The sequence below is a fragment of the Mus musculus genome, chromosome 18 (assembly GCF_000001635.26).
Source record: "Mus musculus strain C57BL/6J chromosome 18, GRCm38.p6 C57BL/6J".
NCBI lineage: Eukaryota > Metazoa > Chordata > Mammalia > Rodentia > Muridae > Mus > Mus musculus.
In genome coordinates this window covers 43,777,064-43,795,817 of record NC_000084.6, presented here as the reverse complement: position 1 = coordinate 43,795,817, position 18,754 = coordinate 43,777,064, and the positions used below count along the sequence as shown (strand labels likewise).

The 18,754-nt window shown below is 37.4% G+C and overlaps 1 protein-coding gene across 1 annotated transcript; it reads left to right on the top strand.

Annotated features, from left to right (window-relative positions):
- Positions 1-2,939: 2,939 nt before the first annotated feature.
- On the top strand, positions 2,940-18,622 carry Gm94 (predicted gene 94). The gene is made up of 4 exons (NM_001033280.2): positions 2,940-3,045; positions 11,090-11,243; positions 14,551-14,609; positions 18,194-18,622. Exons 1-3 carry the CDS (start codon positions 2,976-2,978, stop codon positions 14,606-14,608), a joined length of 282 nt encoding a protein of 93 aa, NP_001028452.1. The 5' UTR covers positions 2,940-2,975; the 3' UTR covers position 14,609; positions 18,194-18,622.
- The last annotated feature ends 132 nt before the right edge of the window (positions 18,623-18,754 follow it).

The window sequence follows — 18,754 nt, the reverse complement described above, 5'->3', positions numbered from 1 at the left end:
CAAGTCCATGAGGCTACCTTAAGGAAGGCTTCCTGACGGTAGAGTCTGTCTGCAGAGCCAACTTTAAGGAGGGTGAGTGTCTGGTCTTTGAAAGGAATAGATGGAAAGACCTTGTAAGTATGCGTTAATTTACTTTTTGACAATTTTTAGATAACTTTAGATAATTTGACAGAAGATATGTTGATAGAGATAGATAGATAGATAGATAGATAGATAGATAGATAGATAGATAGATAGATAGATAGAGTCACAGGATGTATAAAGCGAGAACAATTAAAGTCATTAACTCTTGGGCAATGAAATTAAAGGTTCTAAGGGCAGTTAAAGAATAAAGAAGGTCCACCTAGAGTAAGGTACAGTGGATTTCATAATAATTACACAGAATGTGGGCATTGGATGCAAGCCTAAGGAAGAAATTGTAATGCTCCAGGGAGAGGAGATGGGGATGTTATTCCAGCAATAAGATAGAATATGAACAGAGACAAAGAAACGTGATCTGAGAGAGCATGCCCACCTATGAATGGTCAGCTCCAAGCATGGAGAGAGAATCTAGTACACAAATGGGTGCGTAGAACACATTGTTAGCATGGTGTTTTACCTGATGCTTACTAATGTACATAATAACTGTTGATTGACACTTACATTGAAACTTTACCTCAAAGATGTACTTCAGAGTTGTAGATAAGTATGCATTAGAAATTTTTTCCCTATCTGAAAAACCTTTATTTTATACAGTGTATATTCTTGGTGACTTTGTTTTAAAAAAACAAAAAAACAAAAAAATACCAAGTTCAGTAGCCAAACAAGTTTGTGTTTATCTCTGGGTCTTCTACCTTTGGTCTATATATCTATTTTTGTGCCAGGAAGAGGCTGAATTTATCAGCTCCAAAGGATGTTTTCAAGTCAGATATTATGATACTTCTTGCAATATCCATTCAGCTTATTTGTAACTGATAGATAGTGGGAAATGGAAAATCAGTTTTCTTCAGTGGAGTCGCAGTAGGTATATCAACTGCACTTCTAGACAAGCCTCCTTGCCAAGGAGCAGTCAGCCAACCAAAATTGGACTTCATGCTTGTTTTGTTTGCTGGCTAATTTGTATTTATTCAAGAAAGAGAAAGAATGTGTAGTTAAATGGGCAAAGATTTGGGGGAGGATCTGGAGTCTTTGCATAGTCTTTTCTGTTCCCCAGCTAATTCTTGCATTTTTTTCTAGTTATGTGAGTAAGATCATAAACATTTTGAAGAAAATTGCATTGTATCTTTAAAGTCTGTTTAACAAATGGTGCTGATAAGAACATGTATCTACAAACTTAGATCCACATCTCTCACTCTGTGCAGAATTAAAAAAGCAATGAAAATGAATCAAGTGCATTAGCCGAAAACCAAAAATGCTTATTCTTTCAGCAGAAAATGTAGGAATTGCACTTGAGGTTGTAAGTAGAGGCAAGGACTTTCTGAACCAGACTTAAATAGTATAGGAAATATCTCGAAGTATCAGCATATGGGACTACATGAGTTTAAAATGTTTCTGCACAGTAAAGAAACTACTATCAACACAAACAGCCAGCCTACACAATGCTAGATACATTTACCAGCTACAACTCAGACATGAAACTGATATCTAGAATATATAAAGAATCGCAAAAATTAAACACCTAAACCACAAAAAATGTCATTTAAAACATGGGCTGATGAATTGATAGATCTGAGTAGATGAAACACAAATACCAATGAACATGTATTTTAAATATTCAACATCCTCAACCGTAAGGCAAATACAAATGTAAACCACGTTGATATTCTATCTCATCACAATTAGTTTGGCTATGACCAGGACAACAAGTGACAACAGTGACTGATAAGGTTATGGAGAAAGAGGAATCCTTATCCATTGTTGGTGGGAGTGCAAACTAATGCAACCAGTAGGGAGGTTCCTCAACAAAATGAGAAGTAGAGCTATCATACAGCTTAGCTGTACTCTTCTTGGGATATACTCAAAAGATTGTATGTGATATCTAGGAGATGAAAATATATTATTAACCTCCAAGGAAAAGAAATTATAAGGTGTCTTGAGTGTGGAAAAGCTGGAGAATATTGTATTAATAAGGTGCTTTACACAGGGTCCCCAATGAAGGAGCTAGAGAAAGTATCCAAGGAGCTGAAGAGGTTTGCAGCCCCATAGGAGGAACATTAATATGAACTAACCAGTACCCCCAGAGCTCCTTGGGACTAAACAACCAATCAAAGAATACACATGGTGGGACTCTGGCTCTAGCTGCATATGTAGCAGACGATGGCCTAGTTGGTCATCAATGGGAGGAGAGGCCTAGGTCCTGTGAAAGTTCTATGCCCCAGTATAGGGGAATGCCAGGACCAGGAATGGGAGTGGGTGGAATGGGGAGCAGGGGGAGGGAGGACGAGATAGGGGATTTTCAGAGGGGAAACTAGGAGAGGGGATAATATTTGAAATGTAAATAAAGAAAATATCCAATAAAAATTTTTAAAAAATAAGGTGCTCTAGTCTAGAAGGACAAAATCGCATGTTCTTTCACATATGCAAATCTTAACTTTTAATGTTTACATGAATGTAAATGAGGAGTTATGAGAGTGCTATCAACTATGAAACTTGATAGGCAGCCCTAAGAGGGAACAAGAAACGTAATGAGAAAGTGGAAGGAAACGAAAAAGGTCACATGTGATAAGAAAATTGATAGGAGCCTATCAGAAGCAGAACAAGAGAAAATGGAGAAGAGGGAGAAAAACAAACCAAAACAAAAAATTAAACTCAATTGCTTTGATTTTGAAAGACAGGGCAGAGCTCATTGGTAGAGATGTCAGAGCAAGCCATGTAGATGTCTTGTGCAACTGCCTACATTTCACAGCAGGTGATGTCATCACAACTGTCCTATAAATTGAGCAAATCTTCAGGTGCACCTTGGCAACTTATCTGCACCAATACCCAAGACAACAGGAATGGCTGTCTCAGTTCTTCGCCTGATGGTTGTCCTGGGACTGAGTGCCCTAATCCTGACATGCCGGGCAGGTAAGCGTTTCTCATCACAGCCCAGAAACTTGGCCATAGTTAGTTGTGATGGGTGGAAGCTGGCACTGATCCAGAACACTAAAGGGGAGGGGCATTTTGGCGCCACATAAAGAACACTGGGCTGGGCCGTTTGAAACACATCTAATACACAAAACAGTTTTATTAAGCTTAGTTTTTGTTGTATCCTCCATTCTCAGTAAATGTATGATATTTGAAGAGTCCTTTCTTATATTCTTAAATGATAAAGTGACACTATTTCATTATATTATATTCTTTGAGAAATGTCTGTGGGGTGTTTTGATGATTATAACTAATAATGTTCAATTTATGATAAAGATCATTAAAGAGAAATGTAAATTAAGGCATGATATTTAATACCTGTAGATGTCAAACAAATAAGGGAATGGTTTTCACAAATTTATAAAAATGAAATTAAAGCGACAACAGTTTAGAATAGTGCCTGGTTAATAATAATCACCAAAGAATATTAAACACAATTGTTATCATGCACAATATTTTTTTAAGTTTGAGGATAGATTTATTAGCTTAAAAAAAAAAGACATTTTGTACATCTCAGCTGCTTCTTAGCCACAGAAAAATAAGTAATGCTATTTGACTCATCAGACATGTGGTGGCAGACAGACCGATGGCAGGGAGGAGACTCAGGGTATTAAGAAGGCCCACAGTATCAGAAAAATCTAAAGTGATGTGGGAAGGTGCATGCCTAATGTAGAGATAGAAGATGAAAATTTAAACTTTCTGAGTAGTTCAGACAACCTAGCAGACTCACCAAGCTGCCTGGCTGCAACCTAGTAAGCTACTGTGCTCTGGGTGGGAATTCTGTGAGGGGAAGGTACAGAATCTTTTAAGGTGATAATATTACACCTATCTCTTTGGCATGGCTTAAGGTAAGCTCGCCTTCCTTCTTTGTGAGGGGTGGTACTTTAGCCAGGTGACTAACCTGGCACAAGTGGAATGATAGAACTTCACCGAGCCAGATATCCTCTTCACCAAAAGGTGTCTTACATTCATGGGCTTTTATTGCTTTATTGCTACTCTCCACTAACCTTAAAATCATTTAGGGACTGTGTCAGGTACCAGAGACACCCCTCCCCCAAAACCCCTCTGGCATCTTTGGTTTCTGGCAAATAAATACAAGGTTGCTATGTGATCCAAATACATTTCTTACTTTTAGTGGAGAAAGAGCTGAGCATACCTAGGGTTTTTTGGTTTTGTTTTGTTTTGTTTTGTTTTTGTTTTTACCCTAAGCTGCTTAGCCAATTTTTACCTCCTGTTCTCATTATTCACCCTTCATAAGAAGTAAGTTAAATGCTTTTATGGAAGTATGACGATGACCAATCTGACTTCTTATAGTGAAAGATTATGTTGGGCATGGGAGTTGGGGTACCAATTCAGTGGGTCTTTCAGAAAGACCCAAACAGGCATTAATAATTTCATAAAAGCTGGGTATATGGAGGAAAGGAAGCCCTTGACTATTGCTTTGAGATAGATGTGAAAGAGAAGTAAAGACAAGATATTAGCATTACAAGCTCTAGACAAATAATCAGGAGAAGCCATAAGAGAGGGTACTTTAAAAATACCCAGCAAAGCCCACTGGAATATCTTGATGGGCCCACAAGAGCATGCATACATTAGTCTTGTTTTTCTTTTAAGTTTTTCTTTTGGCCTACAGATTGGTCTCAAGAGTGATGAACTCAGGATGGGATGCACTATTTGGGTGCTTCAGTAGCTGTTAAGAGTGTTTTGAAGCACACTGTGAGGTCCTGCCCAGATGGCATCTAGAGGGGAGAGACCAAGAAGAAAGTTATCTATTACATGATTTTCAATTGACCATAAAATGATCCCATCTCTCTGGGCTGCAAGTAAAAAGTGCAGTGCCAAATTGAACCAATAACCTGATGTCCTTCATCTTGTGTAGCAATTTTCTTACTAAGACGAAAAGCATGAGTGAGAAATGGCTGTCTAATCAACATTTTATATACACTTGAGCTTAACACCAATGAGTGTGATTCCTTGGACAATTAACCAACATACATCTTAGTCTTTGGCCGTACTTTCCTGTCAGGTGTTTAAGACCATGCCAGCGCCCCAAATTAATCATTTTCATTTTGTTATCAAGGCCAGTTGAGGTTCTGATCCTCAGTGGTCTCTTGGGATCCTGAGGAAGTTCTGTCTTGGCTCCTTTGGCTTTTCTTGTACCATTTATCTCCTCTTCTGATAGAACATCAAAGGCCTTGCTTGACCTTTATTTGGAGGCACTAAGGTGGGTTTTTCTTAAGTGTTGATCCTCCTGTTTGTAGACTAGACAGTGTTTATATCACATTCAGTTTTGTCCTCATGGCCTCCCTGAGCAACAGGACAAGTGACTCTTCAGAGCTACAGGACATGTCCAGAGATATTCCCTGGGAACTAGTTGACGTTGCAGGGCAAGTAGCAAAGTATTGTCACTTTATATTTTTCTGTCCACATTATTATCAGCCTCACATTAGGTGGCTGAACACCCAGAAGCTCAGTTACACTGGCTTGGTATTTTTAACTACTGTTTACTGTTTAAATAAAACTTAACTCAAAACATAAAATTTATATAAACTTTCATTAAACACACATGATATTTTAAATATATTATATATTTTAGATATAGTGATATATGATCATTTTAAAGCAGTAATTGTAACTAATACCAAAAAACAGATTAATAAGAGAACCCCATTGACTTAAATAGAAGTTAGATATCAACATATTGAAATTTGGCACTCACATGCGCGTGCGTGTGTGTGTGTGTGTGTGTGTGTGTGTGTTTTAAGTCTTATCCTTTCCATACCCTATATAATTTACCCAGAACTCCATAACTTCCTTAATCTTTCTGGTTTTCTTTCCCATTCTGAAATCACGTATAATCTTAATAGGCTCTCATAATAATCCTACTAAATAAGAATCCCATTTTCTCATTGTCCTTGCTTGGTATAGATAAGTAAACTAAGCTTGCAGAGGGCAAGCGTTTTTAGTGCAGGCACAAGTGGAAATGTCTGTAATTGTGAAATCTAAGTTCCTGGATTCTTTCCATTGCAACTAAGTGCATCTTTCATTTGTGTCCCAGGAGGCACACAGAGGACTGAGAGCACATGCAGCATTCTCACTTAGCAATTCAACATTTTGTCTCCAGAATACTATGAATTCTTGATTTGCCTGTGTTCAGGGTATTGCAGAAAATAGCATGTGTAACCACTTGGCACCAGGCACCTTCACATGTAAGCTAGTAGAACTCACAGCTCCAGATGTCCAATATGAAACCCAGATGAACAATGTAAAAGAATTATGGCATAGGGGCACACAGGACTGTCTGTGTCAACTCTGCTTCTGAAGTTATCAACAGAGTGATGGGAAGGGTGAGATTTATGTTGTATAGACAATTCTCAGTTTACCTCATAACCTCTGAAACCTGTTAAATAAGGACAGTTTTAAATGTTAATTTCCTTTCCTATAAAATAACACAATTAGGGGCTGGAGAGATGGCTTAGTGGTTAATAGCACTGTCTGCTCTTCCAGAAGTCCTGAGTTCAATTCCCAGTGTGATCTAGATCTGATACCCTCTTCTAGCATGTAGGTGTACATGCAGATAGGGCAGTTATATACATCCTATAAATAAATAAATCTTAAAAAAACATAAGTATTGATGTTAGCAGATAAAATGAGCATGCTTTTATAATCACGTTGTACAATGTAGAATTCTATATATTTCTTGTATTTGCTCAGAATTTTATAATCACATTCAGTTAAGAAAGTCAAATGAATACTAAATGTAAATAAAGCCTATGCCTTATTATATTTTAAAAGAGAAAATATTTAAATATGGACATTGTGAGTTGAGATTTCTGGGCATTCCAATAGCATTTGACATTTTCATAATATTCTAAAATGTTAAAGGAAAATGAAGTTAATATAATTATTATTAATAATAATAAAGTTAATTAATAATAGCACTAATAGTGACATAGATAAATTGCTGTTAATTTACTTTGGGTCTGATTCTCTGAGAGGTGGTATATATACTATGGTTACATATCTATATACACATGAATACATGAGCAATATATATATATATATATATATATATATATATATATATATATATAATACTTTTCATCCTTACAACATTCCAACAAAGAAACTAAAAGACAGTGGTTAAGTATACTTTCTAAAAGTATATGACTATTATTTTGCTGAAAACAAAAGAAAAATAAGGTTGTAGAACCTTAAACCATGTTGCACAACACACACCGATGACTATGCATGTGGCCCAAAGACTGAGACTAGCCCTCAGCTTTCCATACACTAAGCTCTGGATCCTTGGATGTTGAAAAGCTAGTATTTAGTATGACATTAATAGTTACTAAAACTGTTATTGTCTTGAAAGGGAGGGGTCTTATTTTGTGAGGGAACTTTTTGCCTTACACGTAACAGGTTACCTCGGAGAAGCATCCTATGGAGGTCATGTAATACAACATGAAGACCATGTGTGCTGGAGTGACATGGAATTCATGCACTAGCTCAGTCACTTTTTCCTGAGTGACTTTAGGTAAATTGTTTGATTTCACAGAGAATCTCAATTCTCCTCTGGAAACTGTGGCCCCATCTTGGAGGAGGATAAGGATACAATCTAACCATTTGCCTAGGAATTTATGAAATTCCTAGGCAAATGGATGGACCTGGAGGGCATCATCCTGAGTGAGGTAACACAAACACAAAAGAACTCAAATGATATGTACTCACTGATAAGTGGATATTAGCCCAGAAACTTAGTATAGTGAGATATAAGGTACAATTTGCAAAACACATGAAACTGAAGAAGAATGAAGACCAAAGTGTGGACACTTTGCCCCTTCTTAGAATTGGAAACAATCACCCATGGAAGGAGTTACAGAGACAAAGTTTGGAGCTGAGACAAAAGGATGGACCATCTAGAGACTGCCATATCCAGGGATCCATCCCATAATTAGCCTCCAAACGATGACACCATTGCATACACTAGCAAGCGTTTGTTGCAAGGTCCGTGATATAGCTGTCTCTTGTGAGACTAGGCCGGGGCCTAGCAAACACAAAAGTGGATGCTCACAGTCAACTATTGGATGGATTACAGGGCCCCCAATGGAGGAGCTAGAGAAAGTATCCAAGGAGCTAAAGAGATCTGCAACCCTGTAGATGCAACAACATTATGAACTAACAAGTACCCCGGAGCTCTTGACTCTAGCTGCATATGTATCAAAAGATGGCCTAGTCGGTCATCACTGGAAAGAGAGGCCCATTGGACAGGCAAACTTTATATGCCCCAGTACAGGGGAACACCAGGGCCAAAAAATGGGAATGGGTGGGTAGGGGAGTGAGGGGGGAGGGTGTGGGGGACTTTTGGGATAGCATTGGAAATGTAATTGAGGAAAATACGTTATAAAAAAAAAAGGGATACAATCTATAAGGATATACTAGCACAGCACTGCATGTCAGAAAGTCCACAAAAGGAATCTGCTGTCTCTCACAGTGAAACTAAACCCATTCTGAGCACTTTGGTCCCAGACCTCTATGTGAGAATCACCATCTTTATTTTAAGTCTTAAGTCAAAAGGCTCTGGATGTACTCCACTCTGAAAGAAACCAAACCCAAGCAAACTGTGTTCTAAATGATAAACTCAACTGCAAGATGAATCCATAGCTGATTATTGTCTGTTATAATCCTCAGAATAAGCAGTCTGCAAAATATTTCGTTATGCCATAGTAAATTTTAAATGCTTACAAAATCTAATGACATTTTTACTAATAGCTTATACTTTTGAATATAACACAGATTACACATTGTGGGGTTTTTAAAAATCATTTTCCAGCCTGGACAGAGGGGTGACTACACACCCTTCAACTGAAGTTACAGCTGAAGTGGTAATGAGATGAGACTTTATGAATCAAAACTTGTAGTTAGCATGCAGGATAGATACAGGACACTGTTGTGTATCTTAAAAATTGTTCTTTATACAAACGATGCTTAGTATTGATTTTAAATTTTATAAACTTTGAGAATGAGGAACAAGATAGATTCTTCAGTTTTTAAACACTAATTAAATGGACTTTTCTAACATTCTTTTTTTTCTAGCACTTGTAGGTGCTTCCGTAAAAAAAAATTGACACGGATTTTCTTATAAATTTGTATTTTCAAATAAGCAATGAATTATTGTTAATGTAATTCCATCCTATTCCACATTTATCAGTCTTATTCTAAAAATAATTTGATATTTAACTAAAAATGAACAAGGCATCAAATAATTTTATGTAGAGTCTGGCCATACTATAGTCATGTTAATAAAATGAAAAAAGAAAGGTCCTACCAAATCCTATTATCAGAATTCAGAGAGAAGGCAATGCACTATAGTTTATGTCACTCTTCAAGGCCTTTTCATCCCATGAAAATGACCACCATAAACATCCAAGGGACACATGTGCATTCTCCATCATGGTTGATGAAGGACTGGACGAATGAGTCCTATAGCCATCCTTTGGGTTGCAGTTTTCTCTTTATATTGAACACCCTTCTAGTCACTAAACATTTCAGTTTCTCCATCCAATGAGCTAAAAATTGTATACCTTAAATCATAGGGCCCGACTTGGGGGCGCACGCCTTTAATCCCAGCACTCAGGAGGCAGAGGCAGGCAGATTTCTGAGTTCGAGGCCAGCCTGGTATACAAAGTGAGTTCGAGGAAAGCCAGGGCTATACAGAGAAACCCTGTCTTGAAAAACACAAACAAAAAAATCATTACCCAGGGAGAAAAATTACATGGCATTTATAAAATCATTGTTTGTAAACCAAATAAATGATATAAAAATGACAAAACTATTTATTATTTATCTTCTGTTCACTATCATAAAAAGTACAAGTTGCATAATTTTCCCACAAAGAGCAGTTTATCGCAGAATACTATAAAATCTATATTTTGATATTAGACAAACATGACATTTGATTATATTGTTATATCCTGCTATTTTTTCCTCAAAGAAGCAGCTTTGAAATCTCTGTCTAACTTCCTTTCTTCAACTTTAAATTGGCTTAGTAATTTTCATACCTCATAGAATTGTGATGTTAAAGAAACCCAATATATGTGAAATTTCTGTTAGAGATATGTGCTCAGGGAAACTACTCATCAAGATTTTATTTTCTTTATTTCCATTACCACTGGCACAAAAACCACATGGAAACACTAGTGACCTAATATTACATCAAACATCTATGCTTTCTGTACCTCCAGCCTGGAACTGGCATTAGCTACATTAGTTATCTCCTTAACTGTACAGACTAATTGTTGTACCTGCAGATAAGCACATATCTCCATCCTCTTCAGAGAAGCTTCTACTTGTAGCAGATAGCAATTCACACAGAGACACCCTCTGACTTATCAACATGCAGAGAACAAGACAGTGGAGTGTTCACCCCGAAACTGGGCATTCATATCACATGATTGTTCTCCAAGGTTCAAGGACTTTTGTGGAAGAGGAGTTGGAAAGATTGTAAAATCTAGAAGTGGTTGATAACATCAAAAAACATTGTTGTTCATACACACCAGGAAAGATACACACGAACTCACAAGAGTAGTGACAGCATGCACAAGACCTTCACAACCCCTGCAAAGCAAAATCTCAACATAGAAGGGTGAAGCCTGACATTAAACCCAACAATGGCTGAGGAACTCATAGCATTTGATGTTTCTGAGAAAAGTCAGTTTTCTTTAACACCTGACTCTAATAGGCTGACTGGATGCCAGTACACACCCAAGTCCAAGAACTAGCTGGTAAACAGAAACTGCTTTGAGATTAGAATTTGATGAGATAATGCTGTAAAGACTGGAAGATGTAACTGATGGCATAACTCAGTACCGGGTGGATAGCAAGGAGCTCAAGAGCTCCTACATGAGAAATAGATTTTCCATTCTTGTTGCTAAGAATCACATCTGACGTTCTTTTCTGTTTATTTTTTTTTGTTTGTTTACAGATGACAACCCAAATGAAAATGACAACCCAGACAGCAAGCCCGATGACTCTAGTAAAAATCCAGAGCCAGGTTTCCCCAAATTCTTAAGCATCCTGGGTTCAGAGATCATTGAAAATGCAGTGGACTTCATCCTTCGCTCCATGTCCAGAGGATCGTAAGCACTGAGACAAGCCTTGTTTTGCCATCTTTATTGTAGATAATGATCACACTACTGAAAACCAGGGAAATGGAGCAAATGCATTCACTACATTTTTTTTAAAGTTCCCCTACCTTAGGTTACAATTTATATATGAATGAATTGCCCTCAACTTTTCTGGTATGAGAGTGCTTGATTGATATCTTTACCATAATGCTTTAAAATCTCAGGGCCATAATAAGGAGGCAGAAGGATGCAGAACCAAAACTTGGAAGACGAGTTTTGGTCCTGATGATGAATGTTATGAGTGCTGTTTGGTTTTGAGTTTGAGTAGCTCATAGAGAATAGATAAAGTAAGTGATTATCTCTCATTGGACCTGAGCTGCAGAACTCTCAGGATCAGTGTGTTGGCCACTATGAAGGATGATCCAGCCCAGAGTCCTAATGTTCTCAGCCTGCTTTTTAATACTCCTTGGATTTGACAGAGCTTGGATCTCACATGACTTCTCCTTATTCTTCATACTTCTTTAACTCTGTGCCCCTGAAAGGTGCTGGTTTTTAAAGTCAGTGGAGAATTGTTTGAATTAGTCTTCCTACATTCCATAGCATATGTACGAGAAACCAAGGTTAAGGGTGCAGATATTTTAAAAAGCTTTCTGAGTAACTCTGATATGAAAGCCACACCTAACCAGGTGCTCAACTACGTAGCTGGGCTCTAAAGTTCTATGAAACCTGAAAATTGTGTTCATATTTTAGTTAAATACAGATTCTCACGTTTTCCTGGACTATCCTTGGCTTCTTATACTCAACTTACAACAAATGAAGACCCATTATAAAGGAGTAGTTAAAGTATAAAGGTTCATCTAGTAATCTTTGATATGCTTAAATCAATGCATTTCATTGTATAATGTTCTGCATATGATTTTTCTCCACACATTGTTAAATATCAAAGATAATTTTATTTTATTATTATATTTCCTTTTGGGGAAGTTTTATTTGCATCTGTTGCCTTCTCATGATTATTAACAGAAGCAAGAAGGAAAGTAATAAGAAAACTAATAAAGAAAACATCCAGTGAATGCAAAATGAAAAATAACTAATAATGTCACATAGAAAACATACCAAAGCAAGGAGGCAGAATAATTACTCCTTTGCTCTCTTTCACTAGGGAAGTCTCCCTATGCAAAATGTAAACTATGCTGTTGTAAGTTTGCTATCTGTTCTATTTGGAACCTGTAAGGTCTAAGCTCAGAAATGTTACCTTCTTGTCTATATACTTATCATATTCAGAGCTGATCCTTCTTTGTGTTACTAGAGCTTTGGATGAGGTCAGGCCTTAGTGTTGCTTAAGTTCTCCCTTATACCTGAAATGTTCTACATACTGCTCATGGCCACAGTTTGGCCCTGTAACTTATCTCCAAGCTCCTTCTTAGAAAACTATCCTATCATCTTCTTGTTACCTTGTTATCCTATCATCCTCTCCTTCCTTACTCATTGCCCTCTGTCACTTTGCTTTGAGATGATGTACTATTGCTTACAGCATTATAAAATTGTTTTAAATCATGTAGTTTAATGAAAAAAGGAAACCAGATAAGTCTATCTAGTGTAATATTCTATCATAACATCTTTCCTATGATATCAGACAATCGGTAAATATCTTAGAGATCATACCTGAACTCCATGTATTACAAATTGGATATGGAAACGTGAAGAGTCTTTGTTTAAAGGCAAAGTGTTCCTTGTCCATGAGAATAAATCAAGAGGAGGGTAGAGTCAGGATGTGAAACATTGCAAAGTCCATTTACAAAGGAAGACCATGGGTGCTGCTGAGGTGCTTCACGAGACGAAGCTTCCCAAAATGCACTGCTAGGGTTCGATTATGTGAAAAATTGACTTGAAATTTGTTAAGACCCAGGTACAGAGCAGAAATGGCTTCTCAACAAATCTTCAGTCTTTAAGGTTAGACAACATGAGCTCATGCAGGGACAACTACAAATGACTAGCAAGATAAATTCCATGTGAATATTAAAGTCAACTTCCAGAGTATGCGATGGGACTAATACCTATAGCAAAATGTTTGTGGCCAATGCGAACTATATGATAGGTCTTGAAGGACCTAGTGAGGTTTGACTCAAAGGGGATAGAAGAACTGTTGGGGAATTCTCAATGTGAAAATATGCTTTATTTATCCCAATATATCAGATGCCTAAATAGGGTGTCAGGTACATAGTATGTACTACATATAGATATCCTCTGAAGAAACTGAACAAATGTGGTTTCTCTCTCCATTTGCTTTTAAGGTTTATTGAAGCAATGGGAACTGACTTCCCTATTGTTCTAAAACCACATACATTCAAATGCAAACAGATGAACGCACACACACATATATGAATTCCAAGTATTCCACATATATGTGTGTATGAGTGTGTTTGTGTGTGTGTGTTCAAATCTGCTCATGTTATTATAAAGAAAAAAATCCCACAAATTTGCTCACTCATTATCATTCCTGAAATTCTTTCATAAACCTTAGCTTCCTTCAAGAAGAGCACATGCTTAGGCCTGATAATGAAGGTCCATCCTTGCTGAACTGGTACTTTCTGTTATATCTACCGTTCTCTCCCACTAGACACCTAGGCTGGAACCACACATGATATTTGTATGAAACCTCAAAGCCTTTGTGTGAGCTTTTTCTTCCTCTGCCAACAGTGTTTAGTCTGAAATCCGTAATTCTTTAATTATTCATCAAACCTAATCACTTCCTAAAACCCAGTGTAGAATCAAGCTCCAGAAAGAATTTATAGACTCTTAGAATTATAAAATCCAGGTTTTTTGTTGGTTTGTTTATTTCTTTGTTTTTGTTTTGTTTTACAACTTGGAATTCATAGTACTTTGTGCTGTCAATGCAAAACAGCAGCTCTCATCTTAAAGGGAATAAGATATAGTTTATTCTTGAGCCATTTTGAGTGAGAACTATAAACTATTGTTAAAATCTTGGGTCTTACTTCACTGTTATGTAGGAAGATCTGGAGAAGAAAATTATGCCTCAGCTCTTGTTAGCAGGCTTAGTGTTGAGCACAGCAGCCCAGGCCTGTAAGCCAGACTACTTGAGAGGATGAGGCAGGAGGTTCACAAGTATGAAGCCAGCGTATGGAACAAGTGAGACTCCATTTCAAAAACAACAACAACAAAAAACCCATAAAAATAAAAATTTTAATTAAAAAAATGGAAGAAAGTAAAGGAAAATTGAGACAGTGTGGTAGGAGAGGTCATACCAACATTCCCGTAAGTCTACCTAACTCCTGCTTTCTCTCTTCTCTTTTTCAAGAAGTTTTATGGAACTTGAAGGCGATCCTGGACAGCAACCTTCAAAAGTGACCTCCTAAGGTGATTTTTAACTTAAACTTTACAAGTAAAATAGCATCGTAGACACAGAAAACAAGGTTTGGATAATCATATTCTTTGATTTGGGGAACTCATGCATAAATATACCAGACAGGTAACGTTTCAGTTCCATCTTTACTCTAATTGCAGTTTGTTTGAAATCCCTACATTGTTATCATTCTCTGTGCCAACATCCCAGTAGGCTCATAAAGGAGGAAGCCAAGTGTGAGGAGTGAAGAGGTCTGGTCTGTGCTACATTCTCCTAGGAACCCACTGTTGGGTTTCTGTCCCTTTGACAAATACCTGACATAATCAGGTTATAAAACGAAATCATTGATTTTGGATCTCAGTTTTCTTGGTTTCAATCTCCAATGCACTGGTGTCATTGTTTTGGACCAATAGTGAGGCAGCACACCATAGCAGAGGCTGGTGATCCTCTCAGTGCATCACAGCAGGGGCTTATGAACGCCTAAGCTCATGTCTATGAAGAGAAAGAGGAGCAAACTAGAATCCCATAAGCACTTTCTAATTATACCTTTAAGCAGGAAGACTTTCCATCTGTCCCTACCCTTCAATTTTTAACCATCTCAAATATCACTAAGCTAGGAACCAAGTCTTTTACATCTAGACCTTTGGGAGTGCATTCCACATCCAAACTTTAGTTTGCTTTGTACAAGTTCACCTATAAGATAAGAGGGCAGCACACACCTAAAACAAAATTTAAGAACCAGGCAATCATGCAGTTAGTGAGTATAATAGAAAGAGTGGAATTTGCTGAGCTTAACACATGGAGAAAATACTAACAATTTCTCTGTCACACAACTTATGGTTTCAAGACCAAGAACACCCATTCTTTTCACTCAGTAATGTCCTAAGAACTTACATTGGAATATAAAAACAAACATTTTAGGAATGAGAAAGTAGTACCAGTACCTGACATGCAATGAGTTCCTGCTCCATTTTAAATGCTGGATATAGAACTAATTTATAGTCTCTGTGAGAGACAAGCATTATTATTTTTAAGTCTCATAAGTGAGGAAATGAAGGCTTGGGAATGTTGTTGATATGACCATATTAATAAGGAAGGAGGATAAGACTAGAACCTGAACCTCATGCCAAGATTTTGTGTCCTATATCTAAACCATATATCACTACTAGAGAGCAGAGAATGACCTAGGAGGAAGCAGCTGAGACTAATGATTAAGCTTTGATGCATGCTAAACTAAAACACTTCCCTCTTGATTAGTTGATGTCTCTTAGGTACACCTCCAGAATCGTGGCCTTTCCCAACTTCTGTTGCCATCTAGGCTGGGAAAGTTCCTTATATCTGCTGGTTCCATTGCATAATTTGGGTGTGTCCAGCTCAGAAAGCCACTATTACATTACCCCAGAACATAGCTTACTCTTTCATGAGCTTTTAAGGATGGATGTAAGGCTTGGGCACTGTAATCAAGATATGCCCAAGACACATAATCCTGCCTTGCTCTTAAATCCAGATAAGCTTCTAAAAACACTGACTTGTGTGTTCATGTTTCCATCTTCTCTTCAGGGAAAAGCTTTCTCCTAGTTTCAAGTGCCCAAATACTTGTCTTCATTCAGGCAGCAACTCCACACTTGCAGTCATTTGTGGTCATATCCCAAATCCTTGCAGGACCAATCTGGGCTTCAGTGTAGGAGGAATAAAGTAGATGAAGCAAAAGGAGGAATAAAAAAAATCATGATGGTACAGGTTCAACCTATACCGTGGACACCTGCTGTCTGTACCTCCATCAACAGGTAGCCCTGTCTCGCTAAGCCTCATTTCTCTCTTTTGAATTGGAAACACTAGAGAAAAGTCTCGGTTCCTAAGTGTAATGGTGAGGTTTCTTTTTTGACTACACACTGAAAAGAAAAAAAAAGTTGTGAATAGAGAGATTTCTGAGTGAACTCTAGATGCTATCATGATCCAAGAGAAATAATTCAATATGGAGTTGTGAATAAATAAATAAATAAGTTTTGATAAGGAATATCAGTTAAAATGACCACAACATGATCACTTATGGGTAGTACTTAATGGATAGTTGAGATGTTTTCGTTCTATGGTAATTGTCTTGTTTAATCAAAAGTAAGTCATCACTTTACACTTAAGTGATTCAGAGCAATGTATGTTTCTCCAGCTCAGGGAATTTGACCAAATTTCTACTTATCTCTTAAATTACGATATATAGTCTAATGGGGCTGGAGAGATAGATTAGCAATTTATGAATGCTTACTGCTCTCCATAGGTCCTGTGCTTGATTTCCAGCTCCCATGTAGGGTCTTTCAAAAGTGACTGATTTCAGCTCCAGGGCAACTAAAACTCTATCCTCCCTGAACATATGCTTACATACCCAGAGAGACTTACACATGTGTATAAGTAAGTAATAACATGATGCTTTTAAAAATATACATAATTAAAGATAATTGATAGATAGGTGATCAGTAGACATCCTATGTTTCTCTTTGCAATGTGTTTAACACCATTTCGTACCATTTATTACTGTTTTTCATGAGTATTTGACCCATGCCAGTCATGTGTTGACCATTACTGTCATTGGGAAGCTCATCATCTGGTCTATCTCTGGGGTCAGTGTACCTGAAGAACATGCAGGTCAATGGTAGGGACTTGTGGAAAAGGGCAACAAGGAGCCCCTGGAGGAGGGGTGATGAGCGTGATGAAGTCTTTAGAAAGAAGGTGAACTGTACTAAGTCAACACACAGTCTAAGAAGATGAAGAAAGGGCACTATGGAGATCAGAAAAATGATGATGTTCCAGAAACTCAACATCTAAGATCCCCTCAGCCTCAGCTCCCCAACACTGATGTGACTTCCAACAGGCTTAGGGTTTCCAAACACTTTAACAGTTGTTGCCCTCCATTAGTTGAAGGCAACTCGATTCAATCTTTTCTCTTTCTTTCTTTCCTTCTTTCTTTTTTTTTGATCTTAAGTCATTTGACACATTTGTCTTTATACTTTCACTTCTCAAAAAAGCCTTTTAAACCTCATTAGATAATTAAGACCTTCAGAAGAAGTAGTAGATTAGAATGCTCCTTATTAATTTTGATTTCTATACACATTACTTGGATTAAGAAAGCATCTTGTGCTTAGATTTCCTCTGTCCTACCTAAAAATGAGTGAATTAAATAGAATGTTCTGGTGCAAATGATGATCAGAATTAAATTTGAGCACGTTATTGCATCTCCTCAGGTCAGCTTGCTCTCTTCCAACTATGAGATGGATGTGACTTCTGTGTCTCTTGTCTCTTCCTTCTGCCAAATATCCAAATTATAGTGAAAGTGGTGTCTCTTAACCATTCTTAAGATTGGTTCTTCATGCATTCTAGTCTCACCCCTGTTGCTGTCTTTGCTTTTGTATCCTGATTTGGGCGGGGGGGGGGGGACTTTTTTGTTTCTGTTATTTTAGTTAATTATTTCCTCAAACCTGTATGGTGTTTGATTTTATTGCAAGTTCTCTCATGCTTCAAAGTGCAGACGCATTAACATTTTAACGAAAAGGTAGAAAGACTTAGGTGTATTTGCTAAATTGTTCTCTCTATTTGTGTTTTGAAGGGCACACCCGTTTGGTAACCATGCAGAGCAAGGACAGACAGATCCTGAACATCCAGTTCTGTTTCACAAGTTGTGCAGATCCAAAGACCTCAAGGCAGCTCCCAGCAAGTCACTGGGAATTGAGTCCCAGTTTCAGCCAACTAGAATTCATTCGAGCTCTTTGACTTTGCATTCCTCTTTCTGCAAAGTCAGAAAATAAGTATACTCTTAGAGTTTTAGAATTACACACCTGACTTCATAGAGATTTTTGTTGTTCCTAGGAATTTTCCATGCTGTATTTCAATTTCTAATGAGGGAAAAATGGGATTATATATGGCATATGCATATGTGCAAAGGCTAGGTCAAGGCTTCTTCATGTATACAATACATACATATTAACAGACTCTAAAAGATAAAATAACATATTTAAAATAAAAAGAAAATGAAATGAGATGAAATGAGGACGAGTGTTGCATTTTATGGTGAAGTGCGATAGTCTCTCCTTTGCATTTTGATCAATGATGTCAGTTTCAACTATCATATCCTTCTTAACCAAGTTACCTAAATACGTATTAAACTCAG